This window comes from Drosophila guanche, unplaced genomic scaffold, assembly GCF_900245975.1.
Source record: "Drosophila guanche unplaced genomic scaffold, DGUA_6, whole genome shotgun sequence".
NCBI lineage: Eukaryota > Metazoa > Arthropoda > Insecta > Diptera > Drosophilidae > Drosophila > Drosophila guanche.
In genome coordinates this window covers 13,547,140-13,563,601 of record NW_022995743.1, presented here as the reverse complement: position 1 = coordinate 13,563,601, position 16,462 = coordinate 13,547,140, and the positions used below count along the sequence as shown (strand labels likewise).

Here is a 16,462-nt window from a genome sequence, read left to right as displayed (position 1 = left end):
CTTTCTTGTTACCGTTTTTACTCATTTATTTTTCGTATGGCAATCGACATGCGCATGCAGATACAAAAAGTGAGAGAGAGAGGATTGATCATTAGCTGCGGGTGGGGGGCCACCATTGTCATTTCTCGAAGTACGGAGTATGCTTGGCATAATGATGCTTTTTAGCACCGAACCAGACGATCAGAGCTATCGCAGTAATTATCCACTTAGCGCTTGTTAGGCAACCCAACCCCGATTATTCCCACTTCAACTCCGATTCACATGCTTAGTTAGGCCACAATCAGTTTAGTCCCCATGGGAGAGCGACATGAAAGTTGACAGCAAAATGTCAATCGTATTGATGAATGTGCCGTGCAGTAGCCCATTCCCATTCCCATTCCCATTCTACGCTTTATAATGGGCAAACATTGCATAATTTATATATTTGTATGGCCAACAGTATCGCTTCCACGGACCATTTCGATCAGATTATTTTGACCAAATATGGCAAATTCGATATTGTCCACAGGGAAAAAAAGCAGCAAGCGAGAGGAGGGAGAGTTCCCCCACTGGCAGCCCCTGGTGTTAATGACTTAATTAAACCACCAGGCAACCACTCCAGTCCGAGGCTGGAGCTCGACAGCGAGGCTGCATCGGTGTCTGCTCCTGCAGTAGTCCGACAATTTCACACTTTTTGCGTGGTGATGGCAATATCAAAAGTGGCACGACTGGTCAAAGTGTCGCAAAAAACCCCCAACAGACAATGGCGTAGTCGGGGATTCATTTCGGAGGGATATTCAGCTGACGATCTTCACTCGTTGAAGCTCTTTTATATACTCCTTCTGGCCAAGCCACTGGTCCGGGCTTAATCTTGCCTTGGCCAGAAGATTTCACGCATGTTCCGTGCCGCGTATCACTTGACGATGCCTTCTCATGATGATGATGATGATGATGATGATGATGAGGATGCTCGTTTGCTCCTCTTCGTCGCGCACCTCCGCGGAAAGTTGATTAATATGCGCAGCTCTGACTAAACAGTAGCCGGGCCAAATGGTTCTCTCCTGCTGCTCCCGATACTGATGGGGCAGGCCTGGGCATGGGCAAGCAGATGACACTGAGCTGGTCTGTCGTCTGTCGTCTGCCGCCTCCCGTCTGCCGTCTGCCGACAGCGAGACTGTCTGACATATCCATTAGGCGGAACAGCCGAAAAGTCAGCAAGTCAGCCAGGCCAGCAAAATGCGGTCCGTTTGCCTGAGTTGTCGACCACGTCCCCATCATAATTATTAAATGCAGCTCAATACATTTGCCACGAATTGCCGGCATTCCTCCGCAACCTAATGCCCAAAGATATTTCTTGGGGCAACCGTTGCCGCCGTCGCCAGCCTTATGACAATGGAATGCAGCCGAATCGCACCAGAAGGGGGCAGCAGCCACAAAAATGTGACTGCGACTGCTACTGAGGCAGGGACGACTGACTTCGATAGGGACTGGAAGTCCTCTAGGCTCCACGTTCCACACTCTCCACTCTCCACTCTCCACTCTAAACGCCGGCGCGTCTGCAGGAGCCAGAGCCGAAGAAGCAGAACAACAAGAACGATGTAAATTAAACGAATGCCTTGCCACAGCGCCGATCTTTCATCATTGAGGATGCCTGCCCCCTTGTGCACCTTTTGGTTGCTTATAGAGTTATTCCATCTCTTCATTTTCAATCAGTGCGACAGTAATTCTGGCTTTTTCATTTCATTTCTCGATTTATTGAATTTCGTATAAATTAAAATATTAAATATTTTCAGCGACAAACTTGTTAATTGCCAAGTTTTGCTTGTTGCCAGTTGTTATTCCTGGATGCGGTATTTTGGCCAAACATTTCATAACCTTTCCACATGGGTTAACGAACTCTAGTCCAAAAGCCACAAGCCACAGACGGGCATACGGCAGTACGAAGGAGAAACGAATTCATCTAAGGTTGAAATTGAATTTTGATCCCTTTTTGAATGTGGCCCAGTGTGAGGTCCCCTCACACACACCATGGGATACACTTGGGTCAAATTATTCTTGAAGAAAGCCCAACCAAATAATATATAAATTAAATTGAATAAGAAGTGATTGATACTGTCCACCACCCGCTGTATATTGTGTGTTTAATGTGACACTTTCAACACCTCCAGGTCCAACAGCCCTTGTCCCACTGTCGCTTATATAAATATTCAGGTACTTGAAATCAGATTAAGTTATGCCGAACAAATTGAGACCCAGACAAAGGGATACCAACTTAGTTACCCTCGAGGGAGGACCAACGCACATCCTCGGCCAGAACTAAACAAAAAACGAGGAATCTATTTAAATTTGATTTTCCAACAGACCCAGGGCCAGGCCCCGTTCCTGTTCCTGTTCATGTCCCAAACCCCAGCATATGTAGGGCACACTAGACTGCAATAATAGAAATTTACTTTCTGCCCGCGGGCTCCCCAGCGAAACCCCAGCAAGAGTTGCTCTGCCCTTTGTTGTTTGCGGTTGGCTTTTGTGGAGCGATGAAGCCTTTAGTAAAGCCTGGCCAATCTAAAAATTGCTTTTAATTGCCTTTTAATTGTTTTCGCAAAACGAATTTGAGCAACCATCACGGCACTCGCATTTGGCCTAATTGCATGCGGCCTTTTTCCACTTTTTCAGCAGCCAAATACCGCCCTCGAAAGGATGCTGCAACTGGAGAGGGCGCTTTCCAGTGTAAGCGCGCAAATGTTGTCATTTAATGGACCACTGGGCGTATGATTCGATTGGGCCAGTGACACAGTTTGCCGGAGTCTACAGTCGAGAGTCGAGTCGAGGAGTTCCACTCCGGAGTTGGATATTTTGATTAGCACCGCAAGCGCAATTGTCAACAATATGACATTATACGAGTACGGCAGCACTCCCCCGACAAAAATCACGGTTCGTTACCCAATTCAAATGGAATCGCAATTGCTTTTTGGACTTCAGAGGGAAAATCTAAAGGGAAATCTGTTAGGATAAACGAATGTAATACATTCACCTGATTCTAATTTTAATATTTAGCTATGGCCAATAGCGAACCCAAGACATGTTGCACAATTCCATTTTTCAATGATTAACTTGTCCTTGGGCTAGAGGTCTGTCCTCTGAAAAATTAACAGTTTCCTGCAGCTTAGAGTGTGTTTCTTTCTCTTGTAGTTCGTGGTTTATTATTCGCGTGAGTGTAGGTAAATGTATGAATTATAAAGGGTCCCTTTATCTTTGATGAGGTCTTCTATAGTACTCCCGAACAACACATCCAAATCCAACAAAGACTTTCACACCCTCCCCGTCCAATGGCATTTGCATTTATGTTTATGTCTCTGCCTTTGGGTGCATATCTTTCGATTGTATCTTTCGCTGCCTGCGTCAAATGTGGCTCATGAATGGTGATCGATACCATAATGAGCGTATTCAGAGGACCAAGGAGCAGCAGCAGGAGCCGCTGCAGCACATAATGTGAGCCATGGAGATGCCGCAATGCGTGCTCTATCTTCTGCCTCATCCCCAGTATCTATGTATCTGACACACACACACACACACACACAGACACACACTTGCATACACACGCACAGATATCCTTGAACAACGATTGCCGCTCACGTAATGAAATTGTCCAAAACGCTCAACCAACTACTCAAAAAGTCATCGTTCAGATTTAACAAGAGAGCCCAGCCAGCGGCGATGGATGGATGCCGATGCCGATGCCAGTGGCTGGGGCAGGGAGAGTGCAGTGCGAGTGCCACATGTAGGGGGGGAAGCGAAGTGGCAGGCAATGGCGATGGCAATGCCAATACATACATACATACCCTGTACATATGCATGGGGTGGCATTCGGGATTCGGGTGTGGGTTGTGGGTTGTGGGGTGTGCCTCTCACTCTCACGCCTCTGCAACGGTGGCGGCAACGAAAACTCATTTACTTGTGGCATGTAAACAACTAATCTGTTAACACTCTGGACAAAGCGCGAACGATACATTAGCGTGTTCTCTGCCTTCTTCTCCACGACGCTGTGGCGCCCCACCCTTCCCAGTATTTCCGGCTCCTGTCACCCAGGCGGAGCATGATGAAGCACCACCAGTGACAGCGCCACAATGGCAGCTTTGCTCGTGAATATTTCCCTCGTTCGTAATCAAAAGTTCCTTTTTCCCTTTTCCCTTTTCCCTTTTGCCAAAATAGAAACGTGATTTCGTTGTGCAATGGGCTTTGTCTATGTGTGTGTGTGTGTGTGTGTGTGTGTGTGCAATTGGCGACAAGGATTCGAGGGATTCGAAAACATAAGGACACCGAGTACATGGGTCAGGATCAGCGGAGTATGAGCGTGAGCCATAACTATATTGCCAGAGAGAGAGGGGACGAGAGTAGACGCTGCCAGACCACATGGTGTCAAACATTTTGCTACACTTATACAATATGTTTCAGCCACAGTGGGCCAAATATGCGAAAAAGCAGCAGTGCATTTGGGTGGAGATTAAAGATATGTTTTCTTTCAATATCGGTACAATAATTCCTAATATGTAAATGTACAAATTTATGTACCTAGTTTTCTTCATACTTATTTGAATGTTTCGTCGAAATTGCAATGAATTTTCTAAATATTTTAATGGTAATATGGTAATATTTTAAATGTAATCCAACTGATCGTAACCACTGTACTACCTTCTCCGTGCCCTTCTCAGTGCCGCTTCCTGGTTGTTTTATTTGATTTCTTTATCAATATCAGAGCTGCCTCTGCCTCATCACGCCACTCCACTCCACTTCATTGTACCCCTAGCGCTGCCCCTCCACTCCATCGTATCACCGTCCTCCCATCGCCCATCAACCATCTCCATTCCTAACTCCGATTGAAGACCCTGCTGTTATCCTGCGACTGCAACAGTATGGGCCTTGGTGTCAGTGTGTGTGCGTGTGTGTGTGTGTGTAGGGTTTATATACATTTCATTTAAACGAGACCCAAGAAACAGCGACTGACTGCCACTGCCACTGCCACCACCGCAAGCGCCAGAGCGAGATGGCAGCAGGGAGAGCCCGGCCCCGGTCTGGTGTCGAATGGCGTTGATCGAAGCGAGACGGCAATAGGAGCACAACGAACCACGCCCACTGCCTTTGGGTGTATGGTGGTGTTTCAACTATCCGTATCTGTATCTGCATCTGTATCTGGCTGGGCTGGGAGTATCTGTGTGCGTGTACATGGACTCGGTAGCCAAACTGGTCTGGCATTGGGTATTGGTATTGGTGGCAACTCGTTTCTGTTACCATATCTGTGTCTGTGTGTCGGGTGTATCTGTGTCTGCAGCTGGCAGCTGGCAGGCGGCAAGGCGGCGGCAGTAGTAGCAGTAGCTTGAGCTAGCTGCCAGAGTATCTGTATCTGTGGCGCGTCATTGTTGTGCTGCTGCTGCTACTGCTACTGCCACTGCCACTGCCACTGACACTACTGCTGTGTGTTGCTGTTGCTGTTGCTGTTGCTATTGCTGTATCTGCTGCTGCTGCCGCTCCGTACCGTTCCCGTCGCATAGTAGGCAGCTCAGTTACAAGACCATTATTTGACGTATTTTTTGCGCGCTCGGTTGGCCGTTTGGTTGGTCGCTCGGTACCTCGGTTGGATGATCGGTTTGCTCGGCTATATCCATAGCACGCCCATTCCCAGTCACAGTCACATTCCCAGAGCCCCTTCCGTCGGAGCCTTGGATACAAAGTGGATTTTGGAAGAGAACTTCTGCAGTCTCATCGAATCGTACTCGCACTCGCACTCGCACTCGTAATCGCAATCGCACTCGCACTCGTTAACTGGGGCCGGGTATCGCATTCATGAGCTGGCTCATTGGCATTCATTTGGATTCGCACGCCGACACCGCCAGTAGTGCGTCCAACGCAGTGGTCACCTCCTCATCCTCAGCCTCAGTCTCAGTCTCAGTCGCGAGTGATCAAACCACTTAAATGACTCCAAATCCTCAACGAAAGTGCTAACACATTCAAATACAAATACAACAGAAATAAATACACGTGGATACAGACGATCGATCCATCCCGTTCAGTGCTCGGTGCAAAAGTGTTCAAAAGTGAAGATAATCCAGCGACACTCCACTAGGACTCCACTCTGGTCAAGTTGGTGGCAAGCAAGATTGCTTCGTTTCGGTGCAGAATAGTATGCGAATTCGTCCACAGTGGATTCAACGAATAAAATGGCCGTTGGACCGACGGAGGGCAAACAGCCGCCCTCAGAGAGCTTCTCGCCCACGCACCACCAGATTATAGCGCCCAGTCCGATACTGGCGGTGCCCACACTCGCCTTCTCCGCCGCCCAGGTGGAGATCGTCTGCAAGACCCTGGAGGACTCGGGCGACATCGAGCGGCTGGCCCGATTCCTCTGGAGCCTGCCCGTCGCCCTGCCAAACATGCACGAGATACTCAACTGCGAGGCGGTGCTCCGGGCCCGGGCAGTGGTCGCCTATCATGTTGGCAACTTCAGGTAGGATTCCATCCCATTCCTCAAACAAAAGCCCCCAGATCGAATAACCTTATTGCAAATAACCGGCAATGAGGCAGTGCAGGGCAGCCTCCCTGATTAACCCCGACCCAAAACCGACCCCGAACCGAACCGAACCGAACCGATCTGATCCGCTCGTCCGTCGGTTGGTTATTCGATAGTTTTGTCCCGAGCTTTGTGCCTCGAACGTAATGAGAGCACAATGAGCTCCTAAATTAATAAACAAAGGAATTAATTTACTAATTAAAGAACTCGCAGCCATCCCAAAGCCAAGTGGAGCAGGCTTGATTAATAAAACACCGACCGACTGAACAATACAGGATCGGGGCACCAGGAATGGCAATGGGAATGGACCGTGGGTCTGGTCCGGGCCTGTCTGATGTTTCGGCTTCCGTCGCCACTTATAAAATACTCTCACATTACATTTGAATATCTAAGAAACAGCCGGAAACAGTTCATTTCAAACGAAATTGAAGCTTTCAACGGGTCGCGATCACAAAAGGATCACCAGAAATTAGCCCAAGTGTGGGATGGGATGGGATGGGATGTGATGTGATGGTGGGAGTCTTTCCCCACAGACCCACTTAGTTATCAGTGAATTCCAGTGACAAGCTACAAGCCAGGCAGGTGGTGGTCAAACAGGTCCCATTTCAAACTCGACGGCAATCGATATAGACAATTATCCGATCGATTCGAGTACACGCGACTATGTACGGTCGCATCAGGTTTTTGCATCTCGTCTATGACAAATCAAATGGGGCTGCCAGGCTATGAAATCTGCCTACAATCAATCAATGTGAATGCACATAAAGATATGTACAGATACACATATGTACGAGTTCGATTACGAGTTGTATACGCATATACGGATCTGTGCTATGGCAAGTGATTTGATTGCTTTGACTTGGCAAATAAACGACTTCCAATTAAAATCATTTGACGTACTCAGCGGAGCTGTCAACGGCAGTGACGACAATAAATGTTTATGAAATTGTTTCCAAATACATATGGCTGCCCGATGGCCAGAGGGTTGGAAATGGAACGGCTTTCGCAGCAGGATATCGCAGAGTAATCCCAGAGGGAGGGTTGGACTTTCGATAGGGTTGAAATCTTCTCTTCTCTGCATTAACTTTGATTTCATCATCTATGCTTTCAGGGAACTTTATGCAATAATAGAGAATCATAAATTTACTAAAGCATCCTATGGCAAGCTGCAGGCCATGTGGCTGGAGGCCCACTACATTGAGGCCGAGAAGCTGCGCGGTCGATCTCTAGGTGAGTGCAAAATACCCACTCCAAAGGAGCTTTATATATAATTGATCCAATTGCAGGACCCGTTGACAAGTATCGAGTGCGCAAGAAGTTTCCGCTTCCACCGACCATCTGGGATGGCGAACAGAAGACGCACTGCTTCAAGGAGCGCACGAGGAGCCTACTGCGCGAATGGTACCTACAGGATCCCTATCCGAATCCCACCAAGAAGCGGGAGCTGGCCAAGGCCACAGGCCTCAATCCCACGCAAGTGGGCAACTGGTTCAAGAATCGCCGCCAACGGGATCGTGCTGCTGCGGCCAAGAATCGGTAAGTTTCACCGCAAAACTTCTTCCCGTCTTCAATTATCCATTAGGGAGTCACATACCCTAGCAAGCTCCAGCTCCAGCTCCAGCTCCAGCTCCAGCTAGAAGGTAACTCGAGATGGACTATGTAAAACGATATCACACATCCAACCCATCTCCTTCTAAGCGTCCAAGTGGGTTGCTGCGGATCGCTGGGGGAGTGGGAGAGTGGGGGCCATACAGGAGCGTTTCCATTTCATTGATCCGTGCCGATACTCGTATGTGGCACTGGTGCGGTGGCGGTGGCGGTGGCGGCACTCAGTGAAGCGTTCTCGATTTCTGCTGTTTGTTGCGGTCGTCGCTTTTTGGCCACATTAAACTGACCGCCGCCGACGATGACTATAAAGATGATGATGATGATGACGATGAATATGAATGCTGCATGATGATAACGATGACAATGTAAACGCAGCTCATGCTTCACCTCAAAAGGTGCAATCGCTTGCAAAATATGACCAGAGACAGAGATCGGGAAAGATGGGGGGAGTATGAGAGAGAAGTTAAAACTCGACCAATTCGCGCGAAGTTGAAATGAAGAAGATCCCGCACAGGAGATGCCCACAAAGTGGCGGAGGAGTAGGAGCAGAAGAAGGAGGAGGATGAGGAGGAGGAGGAGGAAGGCAAGTTAAGTGGAATGACACTGCAAGAAAGGCCAGGACGGAGTCTCCGAGTCGAAATCGTAGTCCACTCAAGTGCCTGACTGCTCCTGCAGATGCGCAAATATTTCAAGTTCTACCTGCTAAACGAAACGAAACGAAACGAAACGGAGAGGCAGAGAGAGAGAAAGGAAAAGTAAAAGAAATCGAGACAACATTTGGCATACTTCGGAGAGCGAGAGAGAGAGAGAGAGAGAGAGAGAGATCTTGAAGCACGGCACCCGATATCCGAGATATCCCATCGAATCCAAGGGTCCGTGTTTATTAAGTTAGAAGCAGCTTCTGCGTCGTCCCAAATTGAATGAATCTGCACAAAGCGCCAAGCAACATTATTCACATAAGCCACCAATCCAATCCGTATGGCCCCGAAAAAGCCAACAACAGCCACATGCGAGAGCCTTTTGGAACGGGTCATTAGTTAAAATGATGGCGATTATTTCGCCTGTAAAGCAAAAGCAGCAGCAGCACAGCAGCAGCAGCCATTACAGCTCCATACGTACCCGATCCAGAGTCAGGCCAAGATCCACTTGGCCCCAGCTCGAGTTCGAGTTGTTTTTTTTTCGAGGTTTCGTGTAGTCATCGTGTTATTAAGCAGAGCCGGCACAAGACTTGAGGATGAGACAAAAAAACAGCGCATTGAACACAAATGTCTACAAGCCATAAGATATCCAAAAGATAAATGTACATACATATACATATACATATACATATACATGTACATATACATATACATATACATATATACAAAATATGAAATTAAAAGCCGTTCCCCAGTTCCGTATGCCCCAGCGACGGCAGGCAACCACTTCGACAGCGCCAGGCGATGGCAGACAGGAGAATATGAAGGGGATTCCGGCAGGACAGGACAGGACAGGGCAGGGCAGGGTAGGATGTAGGGGCCAGTGTCAGACCAATCTCACCAGAACAGAACCCCAGATCGAAAGTCTCAGAGACCTGGCCAAGAACAGGCGCTGACTGTTCAAGCATTGTGCGCTGAAAAATTGTTCACATTTTTGCTACTGCACTTGTGCAAACGGGGAGCAGAGCACAGAAAGATACACGGACAGACAGCCAGACAGCCAGACAGGCAGAGCAGCTGGAGTTGGAGTTGGAGTTGGCAATGGAGCTGTCGGCCCAAGCAAAACAAGATAGTGGCTGGAGGTAAGAGCCAAAGTGGTGGCTCCAGCTAAGATGGTAAATCAATCAAATACGCAACTTCCACCTGACTACTGCTATACTCGTACAGGCGCGAGTATTAGAAAGGCTTCACAGAGAAAGGCAGGCAGCGCTTGCTCCCGAATTGAGTAATTAAGACATCAGAGATTGATCGACTCAACTTGAGTCTGTTCGAGTCAGCGGAAACTTGTCACGCTCTGATGCCTTCGACTGCCAAGAGTAGTGCCGCAGTTGCAAGATATTCAAAATCAAGATTGCAGCAAGATAATACAAGAATTCTGACAAGGGGGAGCCACTGGCAAATGATGTGAATGGGAGGGAGAGTTGTACCTCTGCCCGAGATGGGCCCAGATATGAGCGAAGAAAGCCTCTTGAAGCGTGCAAATCTGATGTGTGAGAGCAAGAGTCCATAATTGTTGAATTAATCCAACATTCATTGCGATATTGACTCCACCAGCGAGCAGCAATTAAAACTGCCGCTGACTCATACGATATTTCGCATTAGAAATCCAAATTCGAAGAAGCTTCAACTCTTGGCAACATTCATTCAAGCCGAAAACGGCGACTCAGGCCATTAGCCTTAGCCCAGCTATAGACTTGATTTTGATCAATTACAATTGCCACTTGATGATGCACGACAGCGATATGAGAGAACGAGCTTGGCTCTCGGAGAAACCAGCCACAGAGCCACAGAATGTGTGCCGACTGCTGCCCGCCGCGATTGTTTTATTGCGTGAATTACACGAAACCGAAATGCGTGGCGTGGCTCGTGGACTGGAGATTCGCCCACACAGATGGATGGCAGCGGAGATGGCAGAGGGTCGATTGCCAAATTAGGGGCACACCAGTGGGTGGGTGTCAGAGAGGAGAGCAGAACGAGAAGAGCAATTTGTCAAGCCCAGAACACAAAATGTGGCAGCAGAAATCAAATCAACGAACATTTGAGTACTGGTAGGGGTTCGGGTTCGGGTTCGTGTTCGGGTTTTTGGGATTGGGAAATCCCGGAGTGTAATGAGATTGAGCACACAACACACAACACACAACAAATATGTTGTAAATGTCAATTATCAATCAAAGCAACAAACACGCACTTGCGGACACACTTGTGGGGAGAGGAACGAGAACTGGCCCCATAAGCAGTTACAGATACATCAACCAGCGGAAAGGAGAGAAAGAGATGGGAAGGTATGTGTGTGTGTACATGCTTGAGGGAGTGAGGGGATAAGGACAAGAAGCTACCACTAAATTTGAAGAGGTTTTGCCCATCGATTTCCCAGCATCCGAACATCTCAGATCAACTCGAATTCTAATGAAGAAAGGAAGATGCAGAAGCAGAAGCAGATCCACATCCACATCCACACCGTCCATTGTCAATATCCGAGTCCGAGTGGGCACTTGTCTGAGCGCTCGGACAGGGCACTCGAGTCACATAAGTACCCATACCCATGATGCCGTGATGGAGGGAGCCCCCGTGAGGGAGCTCCAACTTCGACTCCAACTTCGACTCCGACTCAGACCAGCGACCGCCACTCGACGCTGTTTGCACAACACCAACTACCGTTTTTCGGTGGCTTGTGAGAAAAATATACAATATAAAATATACAAAATGCTGCATGCAATGGGAGCAGAAGCCAGAGATGGAGCTGGGAAGCTGGGAAGCAGGGTGCAGGCAGCAGGGAGCAGGGAGCTGGGAGTCGAAGAGGAATGGGATGAGTTGAGTTGACTGAGAAGTCGGACACTTCAATGCCGTATAGAAAGTGTATTAAAGAAATTAATAAGAAGTCATCATCATGATCTTCATCATCCTCAATGGAGCAGCAGAGCACTCACTCTTCATCGATGGCTACACCGGATGTGGCCTTTGTTCAATTGACAAGTGATAGAGACAGAGACAGAGAGAATGAGTGTAAGGTGGGGAGGGGTAATCGAGGAGTGGAACGGGTCAAAATACCCACCCAGAGGGGGTTGCAAATATTCAAATTCAAATGCGAACAAATTTAAATCCCGTTTGTCAACAGATCTCCAGAACTCGGGCAGAAAGAGCACAAAATAAATGTTGATTGCATTTAGGTCCGCCACTCCAGAGATACGGAAACAGGAACAGAAACCCCTCGGGAGCGACTGACTGGAAATGGCTCTTAGAGGCAGTCGGAGCAATGGGATGGCCCAGGCTTGTTGTCTAAATATTTACACAATTTAGAGCATTCAATTTGAATTGACACAATTATCGAAATGCCTCGACAGCGATGCAATATTCTGCCTGATTTACCATCGACTGCCGTATTGACATTGGCTGCTGTCGTAGAGCAGAGAGAGAGAGAGAGAGAGAGAGTTGTTACCTCAACAACATCAGTCATAGAGTGGGGGCTTTTGTCTCTGATTGTGATTCTGTCTCTGGGTCTGGGTCTGGGTCTGGTCTTTAAGCCATATTTAAATCGCAGCGAGAGCCTTTTGTTGGTCTAGCGGGGATCATGTTACCAGCATTCTTTTGCAGCCTGAATGGGTTTCGGTTCGGTTCGTTTCGGTTGGATTCGATTCATATTGAATCCGAGTCGGAATCTCCATCTTCTGACATGAGCCGATTAAAGAACATTTCAATGCTTCTCTTCTCGGGTTTCCAGCCAGCCAGCCAGCCAGCCAGCCAGTCAGCCTTCCTCTGACTGGCCATGTCCAAGCGGGTAATTACATACGTGTCATTTCGGTTAGGTTAGGTGCCACACGGTATCGGATTTCAGTCAACCCTTGCCCCTGGCTGCCACTCTCTGACTCTGTCTTCTGCATACTGCTAGCTCCTGCTGCCTCCTGCTGCTCCTGCTGCCTGCCTCTGTGCCTTGACAAGTCAATTGTGTGGAAAATATATATCAGTTGGATGTATCCAAGTTTTTGGTTTCCTGGCTCAAGCCAAGCGTGCCGAGGCAAGCCAAGCCAAGCGATGCTCCCAATGGAGCGTAAAAGTGGCCTTGAGTCGCCCGTGCCAAAATTGTTGGCTACTTACCACAAGAAAAAGAGCAAGGATCGATCCTTCGATACACATTTGTGTGTTGTGCTACCGCCGGGGGCTTGGGTTTCGTTCCACCGACCCACCGCACACAGATTTCCAGATACTTTCTCATCGCTGGAGGCTTCCAATTACCTAAAATCAGAGGCAGAAAAACCTTTCTAATCGGCGTAGTGGGCCCTTTTATTTCTGGAGTATCCCAGCAGCGGGTAGTCTCCCAATTCCTCCACTATCCCCATGCTCCTCCCCTGATCGTTTTGCTAACAATTCATCTTGGCCGGGGACACGCACACGGACAGTGGCTGTGGCTGTGGCTGTTTCTGTGGCTGAGGGAAGACCATCAGTGATCCATCAAGTTGGCACATTAGGCAACTAAACGATTTAATGCCCCCTTCAAAGGCGAAAGACAAAGGCCACAAAAAGGTAGCCGCATCATATACATTTCGAGGCTCCAACTGTGCTCCAACAGTGTCTCTGCTCGGCTCTGCTCGTGGTGGTTGTGAGTGCAAGTGGTGCACCATTAATCACACAACACGAGCCGCTCAAGGATCAGCGGTGGGGCAGAGGAGTGTGGTGAACAAATTGCGGCAACTTGAGCGAATCCTAACCGATAATTATGACATTGCAGGAGTCATGGCGCGATGGCAAATGATGATGTATATGAGAATATGTTCTCCCCCTTCTCTGTCTCCCTCTCCCTCTCCCTCTCGCTCTTTCTGTGTCTCACTGTCTCTGTCTGGCTGCTGGTGTCGAATCTATGGCGGCTAATCAAGTCATCTTCTGGTCGGTTGGCGCGCCTTTTGTTTTGGCCACAGACAATTTATCTCAAGCATGTGTGAAAGTTGTGTCAGATTTATGAGCCAAACGGAGTCGGAGTCGCCTCCTTCTGCTGCTTTGCTGCAGCATTTCCCCCTGCTCCTTTTGACCCCCTGCCGATGGAGGGCAGCGACAAATGAGCCGCCTTAATGGGCGTCAAGCCACAGCCACTGCATCTGTCGGCCATCGACTAATTAACGATGCCGATGCCGATGCCAATGGCAATGCAATGAAAGCCCCAGACCGGAGTCCATCAAGACGTGGAAGAGCGGAAAATTGCGATGGGGCGGCGGGTTTGTGGGAGCAAAGGAAAAGAAGCAAAGTGAATGCCGATCGAGTGGAAGCTTGGGAACCGATCTAATTATATTAGCCATTCGATCAGTTATTATTACTCGTTGAAACAAGCACCGGAAACTGCCACATTCTGAGGCTTTCAATACCTTTGATGAGTGGTTCGATGTTAAGGAGAGTCTAGAGAAATATTGAGAGCCAAAGGGAAAACAAATAGAAAAGTTTTAGCAGAGGAAATTGCTCTTAAGCAGATAATTTGATGGCAAGAATAGTCTAGGATTTACTAGGATGTAATGTATATCCATTAGTGGAACCCCCAAGTAACCTTTTTCCCTTCATTTGCAGCCTTCAGCACAACCAGAACTCGGGCATGGGCTGCCGCAGCCGGCGTGCAGATGGCGCTGCCTCGCCCACGCCCTCGGACAGCTCCGACTCGGACATCTCGCTGGGCACCCACTCACCTGTGCCCAGCAGCCTGCAGCTGCAGCATAGCCCCGGGAGCACCTCCAACGGCGCGAATGACCGCGATGAGAGCCTCAGCGTGGACGACGACAAGCCGCGGGATCTGAGCAGCTCCCTGCCACTGGCCTCGCCCGGCCTGACCCCGCCCCAGCTACCCCACGTCGGAGTCGTATTTGGTGGCGCGGGTGGGGGTGGTCCACCACTGGCCGGGCCGGGGGGTTGTCTGCCGCCTTTCAAGCTGGATGCGGCCACCAGTCTCTTCAGCGCCGGCTGCTACCTGCAAAGCTTTAGCAACCTGAAGGAGATTTCTCAGCAGTTCCCCATCCAGCCCATAGTCCTGCGGCCGCATCCACAGCTGCCACAGCTGCCACAGCTGCCCCAGCCGCTTTCCCTTAACGGAGGAGCCGGCGGTCCACCGCATCTCCATCATCCCGCCTATGCGGCCTATGTCGAGTGCGTGCCCAGCCACGCCCAGCAGCCCCCACCGCCACCCAAGCTGCGGATCAACTCCCCAGAGAAACTCAATTCGACGGCGGTGGCGGCGGCCGTAGCAGGCGCGGGAGCGTGCACAGGAGGAGGAGGAGGAGGTGCGTCACATCATCACGAGGCAACGAACACGGGCTACCACCACAGTGGGCAATTGCTGCTGCACAGACCCTTCTCAACGTCGCCCGAGCTGAAGCACAGTGCTCCAGAGATCACATGATATCAGCGGGTCTGAGGTGTCGCCACATCCCCGCACCCATACCTGTCTCCCGCCCCATCCATCCCCCGAAGCACTAAGGCCCAGCTATTCAAATTGTTTCAATTCTAATTCTAAGTTAAATCTAGTAAGTTCCAGTTCGAGCAATACTCTGAATCAAGCAAAATCGACTTTAGCCAGCTCCTGATTGATACGGAAATCTGGAAATCCTATGGAAATACCCCCATATCGCACCCTACACCCAACAAGTTCCAGTACTCGTACCACAGCAAACCGCAAGTGTCGCACCCTCTTTTCAAAGATAGCCATTTAAGCCAGTCGGACGAAGAGTTACAGTTAGTTACAGCCAGAGGAACCAGTGGGATATTATAGTGACGGAGGTGAACAGTCCTCAGAGTGTCCTCCCCTGCCACCTGCCGGGGAGCTGAATGTGAACTTGACTTCGAAACGTTTTCATTCAGATTTTTGTGTGTGTACGTACTTGTAAATAGAGTTTAAGTATGCAAAATCATAGAGCTTACGTATACATTTAGATTGCAATAAAAACCGAATGAACAGTTAAGAATTTAAAATCATTACACGAACTTGTTGTTTGTTATTGTTTTGTTTCGAAAACCCAAGGAACTCCAACGATTGTAATTTAATTAACAAAATTGAAGAGGAAACTGTGAAGCAAGGATAATACATTTTCTTTTATGTGAAATGATTCTTTTACTCTTGTTCTCTTGTCAAGAGAACCTAATTAATGGCATTGAAGCCAAAAGGCAGCCTTTTGTTGGCTATCATTTTCAGCTTTCCTCAAGACAAACGTTAGACTCCGGAGTAAATAAAAACTCAATAACTTCCACAGGATCGGGGGACTGTTGATCCTCCTTTTATTCATCTGCTGTTGTTTGGCTCTGTGTGTGTGTTTTCTCTCCGATTGTTGTTGATATTTTGAAATAAAATATCAATTTCTGTGTAAACATCAACAAGAGCCCACGAATGCATGCGGCACCAAAGTCATCTGCAAGCCAAGTCAAGTCAGTTTCCAAAGGGAAAGAACAACAGCGGAGAACGTCTACCATGTACATATGTACGAGTATTCATGTATCATCCTACCCCCCATCCTATCCAAATGATGGCAGTCGGCGTCGGCGTCGGCGGATGGCGCCAACGATGACATGTCCGGCCTTGCCATGTCCTACTTGAGTGGTTTACTTAGCTGCCTTATGAAAATATCCAATGCTGTGGGCAAACGCAAACACACGA

At 48.7% G+C, this 16,462-nt stretch overlaps 1 protein-coding gene across 1 annotated transcript; it reads left to right on the top strand.

The window, feature by feature from the left end:
- Positions 1-5,439: 5,439 nt before the first annotated feature.
- On the top strand, positions 5,440-15,773 carry LOC117583446 (protein Optix). Its single transcript, XM_034271749.1, has 4 exons — positions 5,440-6,475; positions 7,650-7,768; positions 7,825-8,074; positions 14,392-15,773. Exons 1-4 carry the CDS (start codon positions 6,189-6,191, stop codon positions 15,212-15,214), a joined length of 1,479 nt encoding a protein of 492 aa, XP_034127640.1. The 5' UTR covers positions 5,440-6,188; the 3' UTR covers positions 15,215-15,773.
- The last annotated feature ends 689 nt before the right edge of the window (positions 15,774-16,462 follow it).

Coding starts and splice junctions, on each gene's coding strand:
- LOC117583446 (XM_034271749.1), top strand. CDS start 6,189: ATGGCCGTTGGACCGACGGAGGGCAAACAGCCGCCCTCAGAGAGCTTC. Junction 7,769..7,824: donor GCTGCGCGGTCGATCTCTAG/GTGAGTGCAAAA, acceptor ATCCAATTGCAG/GACCCGTTGACAAGTATCGA. Junction 8,075..14,391: donor GCTGCTGCGGCCAAGAATCG/GTAAGTTTCACC, acceptor CTTCATTTGCAG/CCTTCAGCACAACCAGAACT.